Source organism: Phoenix dactylifera, chromosome 7, assembly GCF_051530095.1.
Source record: "Phoenix dactylifera cultivar Ajwa chromosome 7, Ajwa_hap1_PhDact_Kaust_v1.1, whole genome shotgun sequence".
In the NCBI taxonomy this organism is placed as follows: Eukaryota; Viridiplantae; Streptophyta; class Magnoliopsida; order Arecales; family Arecaceae; genus Phoenix; species Phoenix dactylifera.
In genome coordinates, this window is record NC_143196.1 from 1,895,136 (window position 1) to 1,918,874 (window position 23,739).

The 23,739-nt window shown below is 41.6% G+C and overlaps 1 protein-coding gene and 1 pseudogene across 2 annotated transcripts; one reads left to right on the plus strand and one right to left on the minus strand.

Annotated features, from left to right (window-relative positions):
- Positions 1-7,222: 7,222 nt before the first annotated feature.
- Positions 7,223-11,079, plus strand: LOC103707598 (cholesterol 16,22-dihydroxylase CYP90G4-like). Its single transcript, XM_008792141.6, has 8 exons — positions 7,223-7,586; positions 7,698-8,022; positions 8,128-8,280; positions 8,451-8,702; positions 8,892-8,987; positions 9,068-9,146; positions 9,458-9,564; positions 10,582-11,079. Exons 1-8 carry the CDS (start codon positions 7,288-7,290, stop codon positions 10,810-10,812), a joined length of 1,542 nt encoding a protein of 513 aa, XP_008790363.4. The 5' UTR covers positions 7,223-7,287; the 3' UTR covers positions 10,813-11,079.
- A 4,071-nt stretch (positions 11,080-15,150) lies between these two features.
- On the minus strand, positions 15,151-21,738 carry LOC103707650 (BTB/POZ domain-containing protein At1g63850-like; annotated as a pseudogene). Its single transcript, XR_015988453.2, has 2 exons — positions 20,652-21,738; positions 15,151-15,747 (listed from the first exon to the last, which is right to left on the minus strand). The product of XR_015988453.2 is annotated as a BTB/POZ domain-containing protein At1g63850-like (transcript).
- Between the last annotated feature and the right edge of the window lie 2,001 nt (positions 21,739-23,739).

Genomic DNA, 23,739 nt, shown 5'->3' on the forward strand with positions numbered 1-23,739 from the left:
TCTCTAATGGAGTACGTTGGCAATTGTAGTTCTGAGCTCGTCGTGTTGCCTCTCTGAATGGATTTCTCCTGCAAACCATTCGGCCTCGGCCGGCTCCTTTTTGAGAGGCCATGCGACATTTTAGATGCTTAAAAAATGTTAATTTTCCATGCTATGCTTCTTCTTTTTTCCCTGAAGAAATACTCCCAAGCTATGTTGCACAAATTCTAAATTATTATTGCAAACTATATGCTCAAGGAAAAAAGAAATACTATATATATATATGCATGCAGATATATACGATATCTTTTTAAATTTTTCTTGTTTGCGTTTGCTGAGAGCCATTGAGTACCCTAGTTCTACTAGGATATTTCTTATTTTATTTAAGTTCGGCTGATTATTATGCCTTGGTTTTGCTAGAAGTCTTAATTAAAAAGAGCTTATTTTATATGTTGGATCATGATAATAAAGTAGGATAGGTCATAAGAGTATCTTAAATTATGAGAAAGGTATTCGATAATAGTGAGGCAACTTGTTGAGTCAGGGTTCCTTATTGCACTTAGCCTGTGGAACTACTAATTGGGTAGTGAGACAAGTATAAGGATCGAGATCCTCTTTTGTCACATGAAAATAGCCAAATAGATTTATTTCAATTTTGTATAAGTTTTAAGATCTATCCCATATAGAATCGATATGAGACTAGTGTATCTTCATATTTTTTTTATTTATACCACATTTTCAGGCCCAAATCCTTTCAAATCTAATTATAAATATTATAAATTCAATCACAAATGCCATGATCAACCTATGACCAATGACTCTGTACTGCAATACCCTCTAGTCCACAGAGATAATATATAAGCTAAAGCCGCTTTCATATCATTTGCTACAACTCAAAATTTTATCCAAAAAAATAACTAGAAATTATTTAAATTTTTTAATTTTATATAATTACTTAAGATTAATCAGTGCATAGTTGATGCAGAACTAAACTTGTATCCGTGCAAATCCTCATGGTATATGTTTTACTCTATAAAGTATTTCACAACCTCCGATCACCGCCACACCATTCCATCGTGGACATGAACAATTGTCAAACATCCAATGATCTTTGTCGCGATGACCATGATGTGCCATACTTGACTACAAAACAAAACATGTAGAGCTAAGCATCCAAACTTTGACACGTAAAACCCTACTTACCACTATTTTAACATCTCCTCCCAAAAAAGCAAATTTGAAACATTTTTACTTTCTTTAGGCGGTATCATGTGGTGTGGTCCATTAGGTCCGAGTTTTAATATGCTGAAGAGTAGCAATCCCTTGTTTGGATCCATCTCTTTTTTTTTTGTTGTGGGGGGGGGGGGGGGGAAGGGGGGGTATTTTATTCATCCCAAACTAAAGAAAGTACATCGATATGAATCAAAAAATTAGATATATAAAAAATAAAAAAATATATACCGACACAGCAATCCACAAAATAGTTCTAAGATGATTAGCTATATATATTATCATCCAATCAGTTGCGTAATTAACTTCTCCAAAAATATGGTATATATCCACAAATATCTGGAGCTATTTTTAATTCTCTGCATATGATATCTGACAAATGATAGCGGACCATGTTACAGCGCAGCTTAGAAACATAGGAGGCATGGTTGTGGCAGCCATGGGAGGTAAAGTTGGATGGCAAAGGGGGAAGACGGCCATCGGCCATAAAAGGCGAGGTGGAGGCGACCATTGGAGTCATCAAGCTTTTTTTTTTGGATAAAAATGGTAATTTAAATTACTTTAAAGTAGGAATGTCTGCTACAAATGTTAAAAAAAATTCTCTAAAGTGCCAGATGAAGAAGGAGATGATCCAGTCTACAGCCTTATTTATCTTTCGAAATACTCTTGCTTTCTCTTCGAACAATCATGCTCCGGAGCTTCATGGTGCATGCCTCCCACCATCATGCGCCATGTCCTTTTTTTTTTTTTTTTTTTTTTGTAAAAATGCACCATGTCCTTTTTTTGCTAAAAATGCACCATGTCCTTCACGGGCATCATCTCCAAATCGTTCCTTTCATTCGAACAGCTGCAGCAGAGTGGGGTATCGAGTTAAACCTGGAAGTAGGTGGCAAGCTCTTGACCGTACGTAGTTAAACAGGGGTAAGTTTGTTTATAGATTAAAAAAAAGTACATTAAATTGCTCTGGTAGGGTCAAGGGCCTCAATTTGGACACCACGAAGGGGACACTGAGCCTGCATTCAATTTGGAAGGGCTCTGGAAGTAATAAAATAAAATGCTAATCTATATAGATATCATTTCAGTTCGCCGTACAGTTTAGCATGTTGATGCGAGTATCTCTTTCTCTCCCTTTCTCTATGCTAATCCGAACATGGTTAGAAATATGACCGTTGTTGTTAGAAATTTAAGAATTAGGTTTTCCCAAAGCGGTGGCATCAGCATCATTTTATTTAACCATTTCTTTGGATCTCCTGAACACATCGTAAATTGTGATATTATTTATTTAAATAAAGTATTGCTAGACTGACACGGCCTCTTAGTAGACATCTCGTCAATCTCTGGCCACAACGTGGGATTCGCATCATCGAGTAATGTTGTGAAGGACGAAGCTTTATAAATTATTAATCCTACAACTTGATGACGAGAACCGAGGACAGGTGCGTATAGAATATATATATTAATAGAAGGCAACAAAGAAAATATAACCTAGAGCCAAACGCGAACATGACTTCCTTCTTATCAACCAAAAAAAAAAAAAAAAACCATTCTAGAAAATTCAGGTCTAATTTTTTTTTTTTTTGCTAAAATGGACATTTCATATAACTAGGGTACGAATACATCCAGTAGAATCTGCAACCAACAGATCTCGGAATGCACCGAACAAATCATCATCACCAATCCATAAAGTGCCTCCTGAGTAGGGGTGGCAATCGGGTCGGATCGGATCATAAATGGATCGGGTCACATGCAGGTTGGGTCAGAAAATCATAAACCTGAACCCGACCTGTTTATTAAATAGGTCAGAAATTACAACCTGAACCTGACCTATTTATTAAACAGGTAACCCGATCCGACCTGTTTAACCTGTTTGCCCAACCTGACCCGTTTAACCTGTTTAGACCTTTTTAACCTGTCCAACCCGACCTGTTTAGACCTGTTTAACCTGTTTAGAACTATTTAACATGTTTAACTCGTTTAACCTATTTAGACCTGTTTAACCTACCCAACAGTTAAACGGGTTAAACGGTTTAAACGGGTCAGACATCTAAAATCCGTATCCGACCTAATTAATAAACAGGTTAAACGGGTCAACCTGTTTACGATCCGAACCTGTTTAGGCCAAACCCAAACCTGTTTATGGCGGGTCGAACACGGGTCGAGTTGGCGGGTCGGGTCATATTTTGCCACCCCTACTTCTGAGTGGCTCGCAACATACGCCGCCACCCAGTCTATTGCTCCGTTAGCCTCACGATATACATGCATAGCTCAAAAAGTAATTCCTCTCTCACCATCAACCATATGTCACGGAGCAAAGGATGAACTCCTCCATCGCTGCGAGTGCCCTGCTGGATCCAACTGATCACCGTGGCCGAATCACCCTCCAAGAGAATGGAACTCGCCTAAAGTACATGTCGTGCATACCGCAATCCCATCCAAGCCACTCGCAGCTCTGCTCCTCGGATCGAGGTATCAAAGATCTGACAACCCCCTACTGCCACCGTGCTGGAGCTCGGACCCCTGATAACAAATCCCGCCCCTTCTCTCCTGCCCTCATCCAGGACTGAGCTATCAAAATTGACCTCGAGAAAACTCGGGGGTGGGGGCTCCCAGGTAAAAAACACCATATGAGAAGCTGCCGAAGCAGTATGGGGGACTCAGATATCTTGAACCGTCAAAGATCTATACTCCGAATCTACATGAAAGAACTCTGTTGCCTGTACCCGAGCTTGCTTCATCATGAACCGTGGGGACGGACTGTGCTCGCCAAACACTCTGGCGTTCCTGGCCATCCATAGCTGGTAAGTGATGCAGGACGCCCTAATAGCCGCCAGACGCATCTGAGGGGAGCTAGACCAATGCCGAATCTCCTCCCGGAAGCAATCCCTCCGACTCCACACACCCTCCGGGATTCCGGATAGCCTCGAGGTCCATCTCGCCCAGACATACAGGAATAGTGCATGATCTACTGCCTCGTCCAATTTCAGTTGTTCACTGCCTTTCTTTTGGAGTGACTCCAAATTAACAATCAAAGCTGGGTGAGAGGGGAGGTAAAACAAAACAACAAGCGCCTATGTACTAAAGGCTTAGAGCTGATAAGTTACCCAAAAAAAAAAAAAACAGAAAAAAAAAATATTGGGATGGCAGCTGGCAGGAGTTTTAAAATATCTCATTCATTCCGAATCCTAATAGAATCCTATGCAAATCTGATTATATTCCAGTCAAGTATATATCCGACCCGTCCGAATAATCTGATTTGAATGACAATTAACTGAAGGGCTCAAATATTTGATTAATTTTCTATTTTTTGGTGGAATGGATTTAAATTTTTTAGATAAATTTTTAATCGAATTTAGGAGGAATTTGGATGGTAAGATTTTAAATGATTTATGACACCTTTAAAGCAAATTTTGCCGATATCTCCATTGCCATTTTATGGCTAACCATCCTAGATGAACAGTAAATAACATTATTTGGTCCCAGCCATTATATTCCACGTGCCATGTCATGCCACCTCAGGTCATGGGGGACCTGGGGTCCCCTAATCTTCCTCTCAATTATTAGCATTCATAGTGCTACCGGTCCCGAAATTTGTCAAGTGGGAACATAGAAATGACCGCATAAATGTGGTCCCCAATAATCATTAGAGCATGCAAAGAGAGTTCTTTACAGTCTACATAGTCTGAAAAAACTTTATTATTAGAAATCATATATTTTGGGGTAGAGGAAATCATATATTTTCAAAATCCATTATAGATATATTAAGATCTCTCAAAGATATGATTCTAATAGCACAAAATCAAGCATTGGTTATTTGAGACAGCCTTCAGTATAATTCAAAAATTACTTGATGCGACTTAACGCATCTCAGAGTTCGTCTCCAAATTTTGTTTTTCCATTTAAGCCAAACAACACCCACTTAAATGTCCTAGCTTTGGGTCTAAACTTTTGCTATCAACAATGGATATCCTGTATCTTTGAGTAAAATCTAGTCTAAGTCTTTTTAATTGATATTATAATTTTTATTTATTTATTTTTAAGAGGGAGGATGGTAGAAGATCCAAGCAATTTTCCATTCAAAAGAATAAAATGAAGTAGCAAAATTCTGATGCAACCGTACCAGCTAAAACGAACCCAACCATAATAAATGGATTTTAATTAAATTTTTAGCAAAATCTGATTTGATCCATTCAATCCAAAATCAAGTTCATTATAAATAGGTATGTTTGGGTTGGACTCGTGAATACAGTGGAACACCCAAAATCATATGGCTAAGAACCAATCAGCTTCCAAACTCATTCTCGAAGATATGATAGCCCCCCCACTGCCACCATCCTAAAACTCAGGCTCCTAATGACAAATCCGGCTCCTCCCCTCATACCTCCATTCAAGATTGAGCCATCAAATTTGACCTTGAGGAAATTCAGAGGTGGAGGCTCCCAAGTAAATAATACCATGTGAAGAGCTGCCGAAATAGAATGGGAGCCCCAAATGTTCCGAGCTATCAAATGTCCATGATCTAAGCGTGCATAAATGATCTCTGTCGCCTGTGCTCGAGCACACTCCATCATGAACTGCGTGGACGGATTGTGCTCGCCAAAGACCCGAGCATTCCTAGCCAGCCATACCTCATAGGCTATACAAGACGCTCTAATAGCCACTCGACACATCTGAGAGATACCAGACCTTTGATGAACAGCCTCTAGGAAAGAGTCCCTCCAGCTCCAAGCATCCTGCGGGACCTCAGACAAAATTCAAGCTCCACTTGTCCACACACATTAGAATAGCATATGATCCACCAACTCGTCCATCCTGCAATTCAGGCACTAGAGAAATATGCTCACTCCTCGTCTACTTAACACTGAGCTCGTCGGCAAGCGCTCCCAAACCACCTTCTAGATGAACAAAGTAACTCTCTGGTGTAGCCTAAAACCTCATACCTAGCCACAATCCGAGCCCGACTCCGACTCCCGCTGGAGAACCCGGGAAACATCACCAACCCTGACACTCGCTCTGCAAATAGTGCTCCAAACTCTGACATCTTGTCCTACAAAATTCGGAACCAGGAGCGACTAAACCCGCTATACTAAATGCTTCCCAAACAACTAGCTAAGCATAATTTAGCATTTATTGACAGATGCAATCGCACTATGGAAATCATAGTAATTAAAAGAAGCCCAACAAGGCATGCTATTGGACTAGGTCAGCAGTGGAAAGTATTGAATCTGGACTTGGACCCTGAAGAAAGATCTAGTATAAATTTGATCCAAACACTATCAATTAATTCGATTGCTTCTGGATTCACGTTGACCAAAAATAAGGATCCAGATCCAGATTCATAGATTCTTCCATTGAAGCAGTAAAAGTAGATATGCCAAAAAGCGACAAAGTAATACCGACGTGGCATGAGAAGCGAAGGAATGGCCGTAAAGAAAAATATAAATATACCGATTTAATTTAAGAAGAAACTAAAGATATAAGAATAAAATTATATAAATCAAGTTAATATATATTAAGAACGTTAATTTTTGAACTGATGTTTACGAGCCATATTGGTTCACTGCGGGCATCTACAATCCATAATATGGACGTATTACTTGCACTTTTTGCGTGTTCCACACATGGGGTGGTGCAATACATGGAAGCCGTTCCAATCTGATCTCAACTCTTCTATCATCTGTTCACGATGGAGTTGTGGTTGTCGCTAATGGTGGCTTGAAAACATTTCATGGTTTGGTTCGAGGTTGAGGAGTGTTCGCATCGGAGTTGCAGTTTCCCCCAGTGTAACTTCAGGGACCTTAATTTCAAGAATGGATTGAGTCAAAGTTGCGTCGAGGCTCGAGTGTGAGATCAAGGTTTCTTTCACCCTACTTGCTGCCCTGGTTACTGAGAACAGTTTTACAAACGCTAAATTAATCTCCATGACAGAGGGATGGCTGGAATCACGCGGCAGATGCTTCCGTGACTCGAATCCCAAGCGTAGCACCGAGCTCGGGAGCACGTTCTCTTCCACTGTTCCCGAGGACATGTGACACACGGACTCTGTCGTCTCTTCCCGGTTCCCATGGCTCCTATAAACTGATGCCATGTCTCTTCCACCGCCTCCCTTATCAAACCATCGCCATAGCGTGTGTTTGCGAGCAAGAGAGGGGGCGAGTAGACACCATGTCGCCCGTGGTCGTGCTCTTCTTTCTCTTCCCAACCCTGCTAGTCCTCGCGGTAGCAGCTCTGAGCCTAAGGAACAATGAGAACGGGAAGAAGAGAGGCCTCAACATCCCACCGGGAAGCATGGGATGGCCCCTCCTTGGAGAGACCATCGCCTTCCGCAGGCTCCATCCGTGTACTTGTCTAGGAGAGTACATGGAAGAACGCATGCAGAAGTAGAACCCCTTAACTTAATCTCAACACCTTGAAGGCAAAACAAACTCACATGTTCCACTCTAAAGTGTCGAGAATTTTATCTTATAGATATGTTGTGTTTGGACTGGCAGGTACGGGAAGATCTACAAGTCGAACCTCTTCGGGGCGCCGACGATTGTGTCAGCAGACGCAGAGCTGAACAGGTTCGTGCTGATGAATGATGGGAGGCTGTTCGAGCCGAGCTGGCCGAAGAGCGTGTCGGAGATCCTCGGCAAGACGTCGATGCTGGTGCTCACCGGAGAGATGCACCGCTACATGAAGTCGCTCTCCGTCAACTTCATGGGCATCGCGAGGCTCCGAGCGCACTTCCTTGGGGACTCCGAGCTGTACATCACGCAGAACCTAAGAACATGGAGGGAGAATACCCCCTTCCCTGCCAAAGAGGAGGCTTGCAAGGTGATACAATTAAGCACCCAGTTGCTTGTGATGGCATATCTTAGGCGGTGTCTTAGTTCTTTAGCATCCATCCTTAATATTCTTGGACTTTTTGGGCCATGATAGGTAACATTTAACCTTATGGTGAAGAACATACTAAGCATGAGGCCTGGTGAGCCGGAGACGGAGCAGCTGCGAAAGCTTTACATGTCTTTCATGAAAGGGGTGGTGGCATTTCCTCTTAATCTCCCTGGAACCGCTTACAGAAAGGCCACACAAGTACTAATCTCTCTCTCTTCTTTCTTTTCCTCATCTCGTTTACATTTCTTTCCCCCATGAAATCTTTTGTTATTCCTGGCTAATTGCACGAACTTCTTTTCAAGAAAACACAGAAAGTCTCTTTTTTGGTGTATTTGTGATGTTTGGTAGTATTTTCTTGTATGACGAAGGCACGCGCGACCATTTTGAAAACGATAGAGAAGTTGATGGACGAGAGGATCCAGAAGAAGAAAGAGGGAACGGATGAGATCGGAGAAAACGATCTGCTAGGTTTTATTTTAGAGCAATCCAACCTTGACGCCGAGCAGTTTGGTGATTTATTGTTGGGATTGCTCTTCGGCGGTCATGAGACGTCATCCACGGCTATCACCTTGGCTATCTACTTCCTCCAAGATAGCCCCAGAGCGGTGGAGCAGCTACGGGTATGTTAAAGTGATAAACCTTTTGTTTGGAATTATTCGCAGACTAGTCCTTCGTCCTGATATCCTAGTTTTACTTCCTGCCCAAAAAAAGGGAAAACGCATAGCTTTGTGATTTCGGCATTTTTTTAGATGTGCAATACTATAACAGTTCCAAGTCTTCTGAATTTAGTGTTGATTTAATGATTCTAGGAAGAGCACATTCAGATAGTGAACGCAAAGAAGCGAAGGGGGGAGCCTCCTGCTCTAACTTGGGAAGACTACAAGCAGATGGAGTTCAGCCAATGTGTAAGCCACCTGTCTCTGTCTCTGTCTCCGTCTCCGTCTCTCCGGCCCTTTCTCTCAATACAGCCTCCTCATGTGTGTAGGTTGTCAGCGAGACTCTACGGTTGGGCAACATTATCAAGTTCGTACATAGGAAGGCAAACACGGACGTCCAGTTTAAAGGTTGATGGAGATAACTTTATATTTCTTTTAGTTTTTTCGTTGGTAAGCTAAGTTTTGGTGCCCGTCAAAGAGCAATGCTTTGAGGGTGGAAACTCCTTAAATGTTATGAAATATATTTCTATTTTTAGTAAAAATAAAATAAAATAAAATTTAAAAAAAAAAACATCATCCTGCGAAGCCCTTATACAAGAAATGCATGTCGTAGGATTGTATTCATAGTATTACTCTTTCCAAGATTAGTTTTTTTTTTCTTTTTTCTTATCACATTCTTAAACCTTTAATTTCTTACATCTCATACACTTTTCTTCAAGGGTATGACATCCCAAGTGGGTGGAGCATCATTCCGGTCTTTGCAGCTGCACATCTAGATCCTTCTGTGTACGAAAATCCTCAAAAGTTTGATCCATGGAGATGGCAGGTCAGTGCTCAAACCAGTCCCTAGAAGGGCATTTGCTTGTTTTCTGTTCATCATATTCTTAAAGTATACGAAGCTATGAATTTGGAGTCAAGAGTCTGCTTGATCCGCATTCTACCTGAAGAGCTAGTTATATTGGCTCATGCGTCGACTTCTCTTTTTCATCTCTTTAGAGAAACTTTGGGTACATGATCAAGTTTGCCATTAGCACAATAGGCCTCGCCAACCGTGTCTAGGCATTTGTGGTGAATGGTCGATGGTATATGCCATGTCTCAATTATTAGCTGGATTAGGTTTGTGATGGACCAATCCAACCAGAAAGTAACATTAAGGGTAATAATTTTTTGTAAGTAGTCTACGTAGGGATCTGATTCAATTAATAATTTTTTTAATATAGTAAAAATATTTTAGTAACTCAAAATTGTAAATCATGGTGCTGCTACCCTTGTGTAAATTACGCCGAGCATATGTACTATTCTACTTATTTTTCTTTTTGGGTGAAGTTCTATTTCGCTCTTTTCAATGCAAAGGCGCATGCGATGCCTGTGGATCCCAGTAATTTTTCTTTTTGGGTGAAGTTCTATTTCGCTCTTTTCAATGCAAAGGCGCGTGCGATGCCTGTGGATCCCAGTAACATGGCAGTCACTCCCTTCCGGTCCATGGTACAACAACTGACACACCCATGTCCCATAACGTTTAGTGGCAATATTATTTGGACCCACTAGGCTTTAAAAATAATTGGATGGTTTTGCCTAGTTATGTACCCATCAGCATCCACACGAGTGAAAGTGAAATTGGGTGGAGTTGGTGATTCATCCATGGTTTGGAAAATCTCATTAGAGAACTACGTTGTCTTCTATTTCTGTTATATTTGTCACACGGCTGACACCTATATATATATATATATATGGTTATTATGTTCTTCATGTATGAAGAAGTGGTTTGAGCTAGTCATAAGTAGCACTTTGATTCAAAACTAGGCCTGACTTGGTACGTTGTCAATATGTTCTTTTTCCCCAGACCATCTCTACAAGCTCTGCGAGGATTGACAATTACATGCCATTTGGGCAAGGCCTGCGTAACTGTGCCGGGTTGGAGCTTGCGAAGATGGAGATTGCCGTGTTCCTTCACCATCTTGTCCTTAATTTTGATTGGGAGCTGGCAGAGCCCGATCAGCCTCTTGCTTACGCCTTCCCTGAGTTCCAGAAAGGCCTTCCTATCAAGGTCCGCAGGATCTCCCTCATCGAGTAAAAGAAGGAGAGGGCGTGTTTCTATGAATCACGAGGCTTGTGTGCTCCTTTCCTTGGTGGCCAATGTTGTAGGTGGGATGTTTAATGCGAATAAAAAGTTGTCGCACGAGAGTACGTAATTTCTGCATGTGGTCTTGTATGGTGTATAAGCTGTAAGCATCGAGCTAGCTTGGATTTGTTAAGGAAATATCTTGGTTGCCTGCATGTAATATTGGTGCAGTAATTCGTACGTTCAAGGAACGCAACAATAAAGCATCAAGTTCCTACATTTAGTGATATTTGGTCATGGAGAGCCCATGCACGTAACTTTTAGGGCCTCCGGCTCCAGGGCATTACAGCGTTGCCCTCCAAGGAATAATTAAGTGATGTTTCTATATATAGCCACCAAATATGAAACATATAATCCTACTCCCCCCCACAAAAAAAAATGAAACATGCAAAAATAACGACAATATATTAATACACATAAAAGGAAGCCTTCCAAGTCCAATATAGAGTGCTACCGGTTACTTCTTTCTAAAACACCTTCTCCTCCATTGATCCTTGATCCCTCACACCCATTGTTTCTTCCCATGGGGTACCACCATCACCTCGACCGCCATCTTCCACCTCTCCCCCGATCAAACTCACCTCGCCAGCGAGCCAAATACCAGCTCTACTAGCATGGGTAGCACGAGCATATGTCAAGCCAAAAGTAGAAGGGTGTGGTTCGCTTGCCAAATTCCTTCTTTGCATTTGAACTGCTAGAGGCCTTCTTCCATGAAGTCTCTCTTTGCTACTCGACACCAATGCTAGGATGTAAGCATGAGGGTCTTCTTATTGAATCTGGTGCTAACTAAGGTCTTTGGACATGAAATCGAAGGAGGGAAATGTATATTTGAAGGGACATAAGTATAGTATACTGGTTCTCTTCCACTATTTCCAATTGGCAGATTTCTAATTGGACTTTTTCTCTTTTATTAATTGGAGCATAAAAGGAAATGAGTCTTAAATGTTGGATCGTAATTTAAAGCTGCAAAGGAGGAAGTCCCCTATAGAAGATCCCTTGATGCTTTAGCCATGGTTTTACCCTCAAGAGGAGCAGAGCCGAATCTGTCCCAACTCCGGACGCCCCCTACAGGCAATCAAAGCAAGTTCAACCAAAGAGCCCAGCCCAAATACCGCATTCCCTGGCTGGTTCGAAGTTATAATCCAGTTGGAAATGGACAGCCCATTTTGACGCAGCCCACATCAACCTGACTTCATCACAGCTTGTACCTTGTGGGAGGGGACAGAGAGAGACTCTCTTGGAGTCTCTGTCTCCCTCGTCATTGCCGACCCTTCAATCTCTCCCTCCTTCCCTTACCCCTCATGCTTCTTCTCTCTCCAATTCGTACAAGATATTCCTGCAAAAATTCCCAAGCATGTCTCAAGAGGAATTCTCTCAGGGAAAAGAAGATAGCACAGGAATAAAAGGTAGAAATACAATTGCCAAATTTTATTACATTATATTAAGAGTTCTGAAAGTATTACTTTTTGCTATGACAATATCACTCCCCTGAAAAAAAAAAAAAAAAAAAAAAGATTCCACTGAAATAAGCCAGAGACGGTGACTGGATCTTAGGCAAGACTTCTCAAACAAACTCGGGCCGTTAATGGGCCCCCAACCTTGATTCAAATTGTTTGTAGGCGAGCCTAGCCTGTTATATCAAGTGCTCCATTAGCCCAAATTTTACAACTCTATTGAACTATGTAGCCCAACCCATAACTGGCTTCCAGTCTCGTGCCCTCGCAAGCTTTGTGGCCATGAAAACAAATGGAAGCAAAGGCGAAACAGCCCATAACACTCATGAGCAGTGATTTCGGATTTGACCAGATCAAACAGTTGAGGGTCAAACATGTTCACCTTGCAGCCAAGGAGTTGTTGTTGGCGATCGCCCGTGCTGAAGGTTTGAGTAGACCATAACTAGGGGGATGAGGGTTTGAGGCAAGCTCAAATAGTGATCCCTGGATTTAACAATGAAAAGGCCAAGTCATTGCTCAACAGAGTTAGAGCTATGGAACTAGGAGACTAGAAAGATTTAATTCATAGGCATGGTTAGGGATAATTTCTTGTTATGCCGATTGATATGACTGCTAGTAGGATAAGGAAGGATAGCATGGATAACATGAAATTAAATTCTTGAAATAATCGTTTTTATACCCATTTTATCATTACCTAGTACAAGATATGGTCAACGTATGATGACTACTCTTTGGTAAGCAGACAATAACATCCATAACTTCGAACTACATTTGTGCAGGGAAGAACTAATCAAGGGGATAAAATAAGGGTCCTAAGGAACCGCTAAGACCCTTTTCCCCTGGTTTGACTGAATTGTTGAGAACTACAGTCAACCCACCCCTCATCTACAGTCCAAACTGAGCCATAAAGAATTGGTTGACCATGTAACAAGAACAAAGAATTGGTTGATCACGGAAATCTTTTCTTTATAAATCTGACTTATCAACATTCTAGCCCAGCCAAAGCTAGTCCAGGCGCCTAACCTTAGCCCAGCTTAACGGAAGTGCGTTGTGCCATTATCCAAGCCCATTAGCATTTCCGAAGCTGGTCAGAGATATACACAAGTGACGCATATGGGTTATGAAGGATTAAGAAAGATGAAATGGTGACATGGTTCGACTTAAGAAATAAAAGAAATGGAAGAACAACCATGTCCACAACCAGCATTTCAAAAGAATAATTTGGGTGATATGGGCTGGCCTGAGTTATGCACGACCGGGCCAGAGCAATACTGCTCGAAGATTACTCAACTACAGTAATCGACTCGATTCAGGAGGATAACGGTGGTGTGAGCGGGTGCCACCCTCTGCGGAATATTCAGACTATAATTAGTAGCAACTTTGCTTTTGAGACAGAGCATGTTTATAAAGAGGCTAATGATGCCATGAATTGGATGGTCTTGTACGTCGCTGATTATTCGGAAGACCTTGTGGGTTGGAGAAAGGGTGCTGCCTAGAAAGACTCTGAAATTTATTTATTTATTTATTTATTTTGGATGTATTTATGCAAAAAATCTCTGAGTCTTCCATTGTAGCCGAAAAAAAAGAAAAAAAAAAAAAAAAAAAGGAGGAACGGAGATGTGGAGTATGGAGTTGATCGGGAAGGATAGATGGCACCCTAATGTTTGCAACATACACGAGAGACAGCTTCGGGTGCCTAAATTTGAGACTAATTTCCCCAAGACCAAGAGGAATCGTCAGAGAAATTTATGAAGGCACTAATTTCCCTCGACGGCGTCGGCAACCCAACTCGCAAGAAAGGTCAATCCGAGGAAAACGCGGTGTAGGTGGTCAAGTACAAAGGAGTCAACGGAAAATAAAACCAGAACTCTTCGTGATGTGCCTCCCCCCATCCAACCCAGCTCTTGGCTGTCCTCTCGTCTCTTTGTCCGTCTTTCCATCAATTGTTCTCCTCTGTTGGCTTTCAGAAGCTAGGAGCCCTGCAAATTTGGAGAACCAATGGAGGAGGAGCTGAGCCGAAGCTCCACGGCGCAGCGGCGCGACTCCTACCCCAGAAGAATCGTCGGCAGGTCGTGGAGCTCTCGGCTCGTGCTCGAGTCGGTGTCGTCCGAATGCGCGGCGATCGCGGGTTACGGCAGGCTGGCGCAGTCCACGAGAGCCCTCGACGAGCCCCGGCGGCAGCAGCGCAAGGCCAGACCTTGGGTAGTTCTTAGCCGACTCTTCTCGAGAAAAGACGGTGCCGTGCCGAAGTTGGCGACCGAAGCCGTCGCCGGAAAGACGAAGGAGAAGAAGAAATCTAAATGGCTGCCGGACCCTGACAGGAGGTGGCCCGTTCAAGGTTGGTAGAAAAGCTTGTATGTCGTGGAGGGTCGTCCATTGTTTGTAGGCAAGCACGAGGTTTTGTTTGATTGGTTGAGGGGATTGGGGATTTTGTAACAAGGGAGAAAAGAAAAAATCAAACCGTCAGAAATATAGAATATTTCTTATTTTTTGTTATTGTACCTGCTGTTCTGTTTGCCGTGCATACGTGTCTGATGTTATGCTTGGCCTCATGCGGAATGTCCTACACATTAGAAGGCAATTGGATCATTTGAAACCATTAGCAAGAAGGCGATTCGGTCGAAAAATAGCAACTGCTGAGAGAACCAACAAATTCAGGAAGCAATAAGACGACATGCATGGATAGATAAGATAGGTGCCATGTTGAATTCATAAACTACGGGTTCCAGTTTGGGAGAACATACTGTTGTTGCTCCCGGAAATGCAAGAGAATTTCATCAAACAAGTGTTAGAAATATCGAAATAAGCTGGATACTAGGGGCATTCTTACAGATCATTAAAGCATTCAAATCTGATCTCCAGCGGTTGGATGCAATTGCTCATGTACAGTTCCATTGTCAGCATAGTTCCATGCAACAACTATGCACAAAGCATAGAAAACAATCTACAACACTGGAGTCTCCAGAAGAGGCCATGTACACACTTGACAGGTAAAAATTGATCAATATCCATACTGATCAACACAAAATGGGGCAATTTATATGATACAATATGCACATATTTTTTCAGCTTCTGCAGCTACATATGAATGCCAGTTGACCTGAAAGGCATGATCATCATGAACAATATTGTCGTAGCTTTGTATAAATTGGCAGGTTTCAGTCCAACTAGCAATGCGATCATTCAGCCGCCAGCTTGCACGCCTGAACCAGGCTTGGAATGCTGAGGTCAGATGGGGGCAATCATCAAATGAAGAAGCCTAGGCATTGCTGCAGCAATTCTTGAGCATCAGACATGGGCAGGGTTGATATAATCCTCAGAAATGTTTCTTCCAGTTCCTGGAGCACAGATTTATGACCGGTCGCATATGTCAAGCCATATCCCTGCAGACATTCAGCACCGGAAGCCAGCCTTTCACAAAATTCATCCTTGCCTGAGATAATCAAGCTCTCAAATTAGGAACTTTATACTGCTAAAAATGAATATCTATCAGCTCAAGCACAGCTTAGCAGGTAGTAAGTCTAAGATCATGAGCAACTAATATTCTGAACCTGAAACACTGTACTCCAAAGATTTTTCTATCTTATGCTAAATGGCACCCCAACATAAAGTGCATAACTATCAACTCAAGCATAGCTTAGCAGGTAATAAGTCTAAGTTTAGGAGCAACTAAATTTCTGAAACCTGAAGCATTGTGCTCCAAAGATTTTTCTGTTTTATGCTAAATATTAACCCAACATAAATGATGACAACCACTTCTTAACCAGGAATTCCTCGATACCGCTCAGCATCTAAAAAAAAAACTGACATCAGGTTGTCAATGAAATACCATAGAAGTATGTGTAAATATTAGATAATCAATGACCAAGCATAAATAATTTAAAATTTTATAGGGATATGCAGGACAATCATTGAATTATATGCTGAGAAACTTACAGGTCATCATATCAGGATTTTCTAATCAATCATACACTAAAACAAGGAATAGATATGGTAATGCATGAATGCTTGCCTAGCAGACTCATACTACACCCAAAGAAGTGCCAATGAAGAAACTCTACGAACATAGCAACGAGATATATCATCCAAACAATTTGTGGGCAGAAGAGAGGAAATGGAATGGGTAAATGACTTGAGCTTGAATTGGCTGGAAATAAGCAACATTAATGTACAAGGAGATCACATACAAACTTATTTATATGCACACATGCAAGACACATGCATGAATACATACATACACGTGGCTCTGTGAAAGTTTGTCTTACAAATATTCACACATAATAGCCCAATACCATAGCACATCACAGAATTACTTGTAAAAATTACAATACCCAAATCATGCAGGCAATAAACATCAATCACTAATCTCTCTTTTCCATAGCTTCCCGCAGATATAATATTTAAGGTTGTGGAATTGTCATAAGCAGACAATGAGCAGCAGTCCCTCATATAGGTCAGAATAAAGACATTAGAAACTAGAGAGGGTCCACATATAAGATGAGCACAGCAAAGACCATATAATTGAGGTAGTCTTGTTATTACTCCAAATAGATATAGTTCAAGAAAATAATAAATGAAACTTTGGGCAGCACTATGTTGGGTGAAGTAACAAATTATTAGTTGCAATGTCACAAGCACATAGAATGCAGTTAAAAGGTAAAGTTACAAGGCAAGGGGCATTTTTTTCTGAAAAGGGACACAATATGCCTTGACAGAAGTTACAACAATGAATTTGCCAAGATTAACATAATTTAGCCATCAAAAGAATGGTGAAACATAATCCAGTTTCTAGTAGCATAAATGAGAATGTTGTACAATTGCATGAGTAATTATGGAATAAATATCATTGCATATCAATGAATGCCCATATGTGCACATAGATCCATGGCCAAAAATGATCCATTTCGGACAAGACCGGTCTGAAACTGATCAATATTTTTGGGTTCGGTCAGTTTCGGCTGGAGCTAACTGAAACAGATGACCAATACTGATAAAGGAAAATGATGGAAGGTTAGTCATGTGGTTTAAGCTTTAGAGGAAATGGCAGAACTCCCGGTAGGAAATTCAAAGTGTTTTATTCCTTGGAAGATAGGAAATTCAGCAAGATTCGAAAGAACCTCAGTTCAAAGATGGCATGAAGAATGCAACAATTGCAAGTACCAAAACTTTATTTGGTTTGAATTAAAGATGTTGTAGCAAGAAAGGGCATGTGCATGCATTCAAATTTTTCAAATACTTAGGACACATTTGGTTCGCAGGAAAAGGAGGGAGGAAAGTGTGGTCAATAGAAAATATGAAGAAATGCCTCTTGTTTGGTTGGAGTTTTCAAAGAAGAGAGATAGAAAAATAGCATTCCCATGGAAATAAAATTTTCATGTTTTATGAAAAAAATACTCATGAAGGACATGGGAAAATCACTTTTCCACCAGTTGGGAATTGGGATCCTTTTTTTTCCAAAACTACCCTTAATCCATCAAAACCCATGGATAAGGTCTTTCCCTTTATTAAGGGTATAATAAATATTTCATACAACTTTTTCAGGAAATAGATGTGCAACCAAATAACCAAAATCATTTTTCTAGGCATCATATTCTCAAAAATCAGCTTTCCAGAAAAAATATTCCGATGAGGAAAAATTCTTCCCACAAACCAAACGAGTCCTTATTGATCAAGTAGAAGGTGTAAGACCCAAAACTAAAAGTTTCCAGAGTAGCAAACTTGTAATTGTTCATGGGTCAGCATCTTCAAATTTTCTATATGATGAAACAAAAGAATCAATATAGGTCACCCAATTGTATAAGGCCAAGAACTTAATGGTGAATTCTCCACAACCAAGAGGAGCAGATGCAAACTAGATCATCTTATTGTATCACCGTAGAATTTCTGACAGTAGATCTACAACCAAGATCAGCGTTCGAATGGTATCATAGTTATATACTGGTCAAGATTTAGCTTGTCATGAGGTTTTGTCTAAAATTTCAATTTGACATTTTTCTAATCAACCATTAAGACATTGGAGTACAAATAATTTCTTCACGGATTTATCATAATCATCCACATAATAGAGGCATCTTTTGTAACTGCTTAGGAGTGACATAGTAGCTCTCTAATTTAAGAATAGGAAACTCTTGGTAGACAAAAAACAGAAGCACACTTGAACTACAACATATAGAAGCACTACTTGAACTACAACGTGTAGGGGGAAAAAAGGACAAGGAGGGATATACAAGTAAACAGCATCCTGGCTGGTCGAAATTGTAGAAAGCAATTTACAAATGAAGTTTTGGACTTTATTCTCCCTGTATCTTCTTTATATCTGCAAGTCAGCTGAGAACACACTTGTGATCAAGAAAGTAGGACTCCAGAAAATTATGTTTAAATAAGACTAATTACTAAGTAACTTTGGAGTAATTGTAAGAGAATCAATGAAGTAATGAAGATTAGCATTGGTTTTAAGAATATAACTTCATGAATCTTCAACTTTGCAATTTGAGATAGCCACATTTCGCTTTTCTGTTGAGAGAAAAAGTTACCCTTTTAATTACAGTTTCCTTTACCCCTCCACCCCCTCCCTTTTCCTCTCTCATCTGGAAAAAAGTCTTGGATAAGGCCCTCTATTGATTACCAAATTCATAGATGTCCTAGAAAACCTACCTACTCAATCTTTTACCCCACTTATTTATCTTATGCCATCACCGTCCAAAATAGATTCTAGACATCAAGCATGCAACCCCTGCCACTCCCACCCCCAACAGAAAAAAACAAAAAATGCCTCACTAACTTTACAGGACCCCATTAGAAAACAAGAATCTCATGTCTCCTTTATTAACTACACATTCACTATCCTAGACTCACCATTAATATGTTTTTAAAGTACAGCTAGAACAGCGTTAAGAAAAAAAAAAACTAGAGAATGCATATATAAAGCCCAGCCTCTCTAATGACAATGTTCCTTTTTTATGTATTATTATAGCAGCTTTTAGAATTCATGCTGGCTCCTGTTGTTATGATGGAAGATAGCTATTTATGATATGCCACCAGGAATTTACCCAGTCAATAGGATGCATGCATTTGATTGTGCACTAATATCTTAATATTAAGTTTTATAAACCATAATCTCCAAACATTTACAAGAATACCCAAGAGAAGGAACAGCAAATTCACTATGCTCCTAGGTAATATGTCATGTCACATTTTTTTTTTTTGGGTAAATCGGCGGCTCACACACAACGTGTGTGAGTACAGCCCAAAGGGTCAGCCAGCAAAATACAATGCAAGGGAGATAAGCTGGGGGAGCTAGTTAGAGTCAGGGGGAGGATCACCATCTATAGGGGGATGCTACAGATTACAGTGAGGGATGTGGTGGTGGAGAGGGATCCAAATGCAGAGGTGCTACACTGGTTGGATTGCATCAGATTATCCAAACAGTGCTATGACTTGCTGCCTGCTGCTGCTCTTCCTGGATCTGTTCTGAACCCACCTCAAGATGGCTCTGACCGTAAGATTCTAAATTTTTTCAACTTTGATATTCTTCCATCAACTCCTACAAAGGCATTTGATTATTCTTTTCCCAAATTTGGAGGTTAGTTGCATGGTGCTCTTCAAAGCATGCCAGCCTGGATAATTTGTTACCTTTTTCAATCTTATATTATGTCTCATAATCTCTCCTTGTGTGGATTAATTTTCATTCAAACTTACAAGTGTTTCTTGTGGGATTCCTGCATCTCCTGGTGTTATGATGAATCTACTGAGCTACCAGGTCCGTAGGGAAAATGTCCATTCTTTCAGTCAGCCATGTCACATTTTTGATCCATGGTTTTGTTTGCTAGATATGGCACCACCATATAGCAAAAGGAGCTTAGCCCCTAATAAATTCAACAATTTCAATAAACAATGTCAAAACCACATGGTGAAAAATAAGAGTTAGAATGATAGATCTTCTCAAAATGAAGGGGCAAAATAAAATGATTGGAATTGCATAATTCATGATCAAACAGCTGGAGTATCAATTTTTTCACCAAAAAAAAAAAGATATCGTTTATTTTTCTCATTGACATAAATTATGAACATCCTTTATCCTATCGGCTTGGTGTTAGTCGGTTATACTGATCCTACCTAGCATCACTCCCAATCCAAAGCCAAGTCCCCAAAATATCTTCAGATTTACATTTCACTGCATCCATTCAACACTATACTCCTATATCAATCCACTCCAAAACTTAATAATTCCCATTTCTAGTTTCATCACTCCTATGCTACTAAACTTGTTTGATACTATTAATTTTTCCCTAAAATGAAAGGCACAAAGTAATGTAACAAGGATGTCAGAGATGAAACCTCTCGAGGAGCCAGAGTAGACCCAGAAGCAACCGAATAGGCGAGCCGGCAAGTGCACTTTGTGACCAGCGACGGAAGCCCTGCTGCTATATTCTTCCATGTGTCACCCCTAAAAGTCTTCTGCAAGTCAGCAGCGAGTGCAGCCGGCTCGCTCCACTCTGACCGCTGTATCAGCCACCTTCAGCTCGAACATCCTCTCTACCAACCAATGCAGGTGCTTCGCATTCGTCATGGCTGCGTGCAGATTAAGCCTCTGAATCGCCTCCCTCTCATCATTATCCCCTGCCACCCGCAAATCCGGGTTCGCATACTTCCCTAGTAGTTCCTTCACTGTCTCCGATCTCGACAAGAAGGCTTGGTCCAACACCCTCCGCGGTAAACCCAGGCTGGGGTAATCCCTCAATAGCTTCGCCACGAAGGCCTACCCCGTGGCCACATTCGGATGGCCATGGATCGCCGAGTGGATCAAGCCGCGGAGCATCTCCTCCGGCATGGTATCCCCATCTCCGGCGGCCGCCTTCGGTGAAACCCCGGCGACGAGATCCCGGGAGTTTTCTTCGTGGAGGAAGGGGATCAAGCTGAGGACCCCCTCCTCCTCCTCCGTCCACGGCACGGCCTCGACAAACCGGACGCAGTCATCGAAGAGGAGCTCCAGCGCCACCAGGAGCAACTCCAGGGCGTCGGCCACGGACCGGATCGCGCCGGCCAAGTCGAGGGTGTGGAGGAGGCGGAGAACGGCGACGTGGTGGTCGAAGGGGCGGCAGCGGCGGTCGCCGGTGGGGGAGATCTTGAGGGAAAGATGCCGGATCCCGTCTCCGGCGGGGCCCGGCGGCTGCCATCCGTCGGAGAGGAGGGCGGAGAAGTAGCGGGATTCGCGTGGGAATTGCTGCCGAGATTCAAGGAGAGGCGACGGTGGGACCGGAACTCGGAAGGAGGGGGGTCGGAGTCGGATAAGGGTCTGAATCCGCGTCTTAACGTGGGTCCGAGGTTTGGTGCATTTGCATGTTGCTCCATGCTCTTTATCCTCTAATTGAAAAATTTGTAACAACTTATACGCTGTGAGGCGCCAATTAGTCCTAAAAAAAAGTTACAAGGATCAACATAATGTAATAATCATAAATAATGAAGCCATTATATTATTTGGTAATTAAAAAAATCTAATTTTATAAGAAAAGATGACATTTCTAATGATAAAACCATTTTGGTAAAAAAAAATTTGCCAAATTTCTAAACCCAATCATTTCAACATTTGAGCCGAAGGAATAAGTAGCTTTGTCTACAATATTTATGAGATATCATCCAACAAATTACACAATTTCTCTTGAGATATATATTTTTTAGATAAAGTATTGAGAAAATTATAAAATCTTCTTCAAGTTGCAGCCTTCTACATCTAGTTCAAAAAATGCGCTTCAAGACTTATTACTCTTTGATTTTTTTAAATATATTCACACTAGACTTGTATGATTCATCCATTGTAGGAAAAAAAACAAGATCACTCCAAAATATTTCCAAGTTTAGCTAAGAAAAATTGTTTAAGTAAGCAAATAATTCGTTTAATTTATTGACTCCATCCAAAAAAAAAAAAATCTTATCATGTAATGAAATATTTAGAAATGTTAGTAAACACACATTATATTATTATTTCTATAACTGTTTGAAGTCTCCATTCACAGTGGGGGAAAAGGTACTCTTTTATGGTCATTGTGACCCACAATATAGTAAATGGTAACTTCTTTGCGGAATCACCATTTGGAACTGTTGTGGGGAGGGGAGGGGGCCTTGAATTTAGTCCCACATCGGCTAGTAGCGGAAAGGTTCCATGCCTTAAACGGGGGGTGGAAATCCTTTCCTCTCGAGGCGCCTTTTGAAGGGCAAACCCGTGAGGGCACCAGTCTCCCCCCGTCAGCGCTGGACGCGCGGGCCGGAGCGCCCAAAGCGGACGATACCTCGGGAGGAACGTGGTCCTCTTTCTCTGCTAGCTTAATGTGGGCTATGCTGTTGCGCGAGGCTCCGGCCAAAGCGCCGTCCCCGCAATAGATGGCGCGCCAGGTAGGGGCGCCTCCTCCCTCCATTGACTACCCTTCAGGACTGTGGGGGCCCCCGGCGTTAAAAACCGGCAAGGAACCTTCCCGCTGGGGGGCTATGTTGTGGGGAGGGGAGGGGGCCTTGAATTTAGTCCCACATCGGCTAGTAGCGGAAAGGTTCCATGCCTTAAACGGGGGGTGGAAATTCTTTCCTCTCGAGGCGCCTTTTGAAGGGCAAACCCGTGAGGGCACCAGTCTCCCCCCGTCAGCGTTGGACGCGCGGGCCAGAGCGCCCAAAGCGGACAATACCTCGGGAGGAACGTGGTCCTCTTTCTCTGCTAGCTTAATGTGGGCTATGCTGTTGCGCGAGGCTCCGGCCAAAGCGCCGTCCCCGCAATAGGAACCTTGTTGTCTTCGACTCCAGAATAGTCACGGTTATATATCCATATCAAATTTGTCAAGACACTGGCTGATCAAATCTTATTAGAAGCCCTAAGTTAGATTGACCACTCCAAAGAGTAAAACGAGCTTAGAAAGTAAAAGGAGGGTGACCCACATCTCCTATGACTATCAAAGCACCCAATTGTATGAATATGAAAGGATTAAAGTTACCTTATGGTTGCTCCTCTTCTTCTTCTTTCTAGAACAATTTTTTGCCCCTATGTATGGGTTGTTAATACATACATGCATTAGTCATGTTCAAAGCAGATGACACATATATTTTGCCATATTCCGACTGCACGCCACATTTACTTATAAATGTGCTAAGCTAGATTGCCCTAATTTTGATTTCATATTTTGCTCATAGATCGGCACTATATAGCACACGTCAACATAAACCACTGATCTATTTTAATTATTGCTTTTCCATTTGGAAAAGCAATAATTAAAAAAAATAAATAAATCCTCCCTCCTTTGGTTGTCTTCTAGACAAAACCTAGGAATGAGGCATACTTTTTATATAATTCTTTTCTTCTCAAAATACAATGGCAAGCCACCATTCTAGTGCAAACATGAAGACGAGGGTTGACAATCAATGGACATGAGCTCCATTAGCTTTG

Coding starts and splice junctions, on each gene's coding strand:
- LOC103707598 (XM_008792141.6), top strand. CDS start 7,288: ATGCCATGTCTCTTCCACCGCCTCCCTTATCAAACCATCGCCATAGCG. Junction 8,023..8,127: donor CCAAAGAGGAGGCTTGCAAG/GTGATACAATTA, acceptor GGGCCATGATAG/GTAACATTTAACCTTATGGT. Junction 8,988..9,067: donor AGATGGAGTTCAGCCAATGT/GTAAGCCACCTG, acceptor TCATGTGTGTAG/GTTGTCAGCGAGACTCTACG.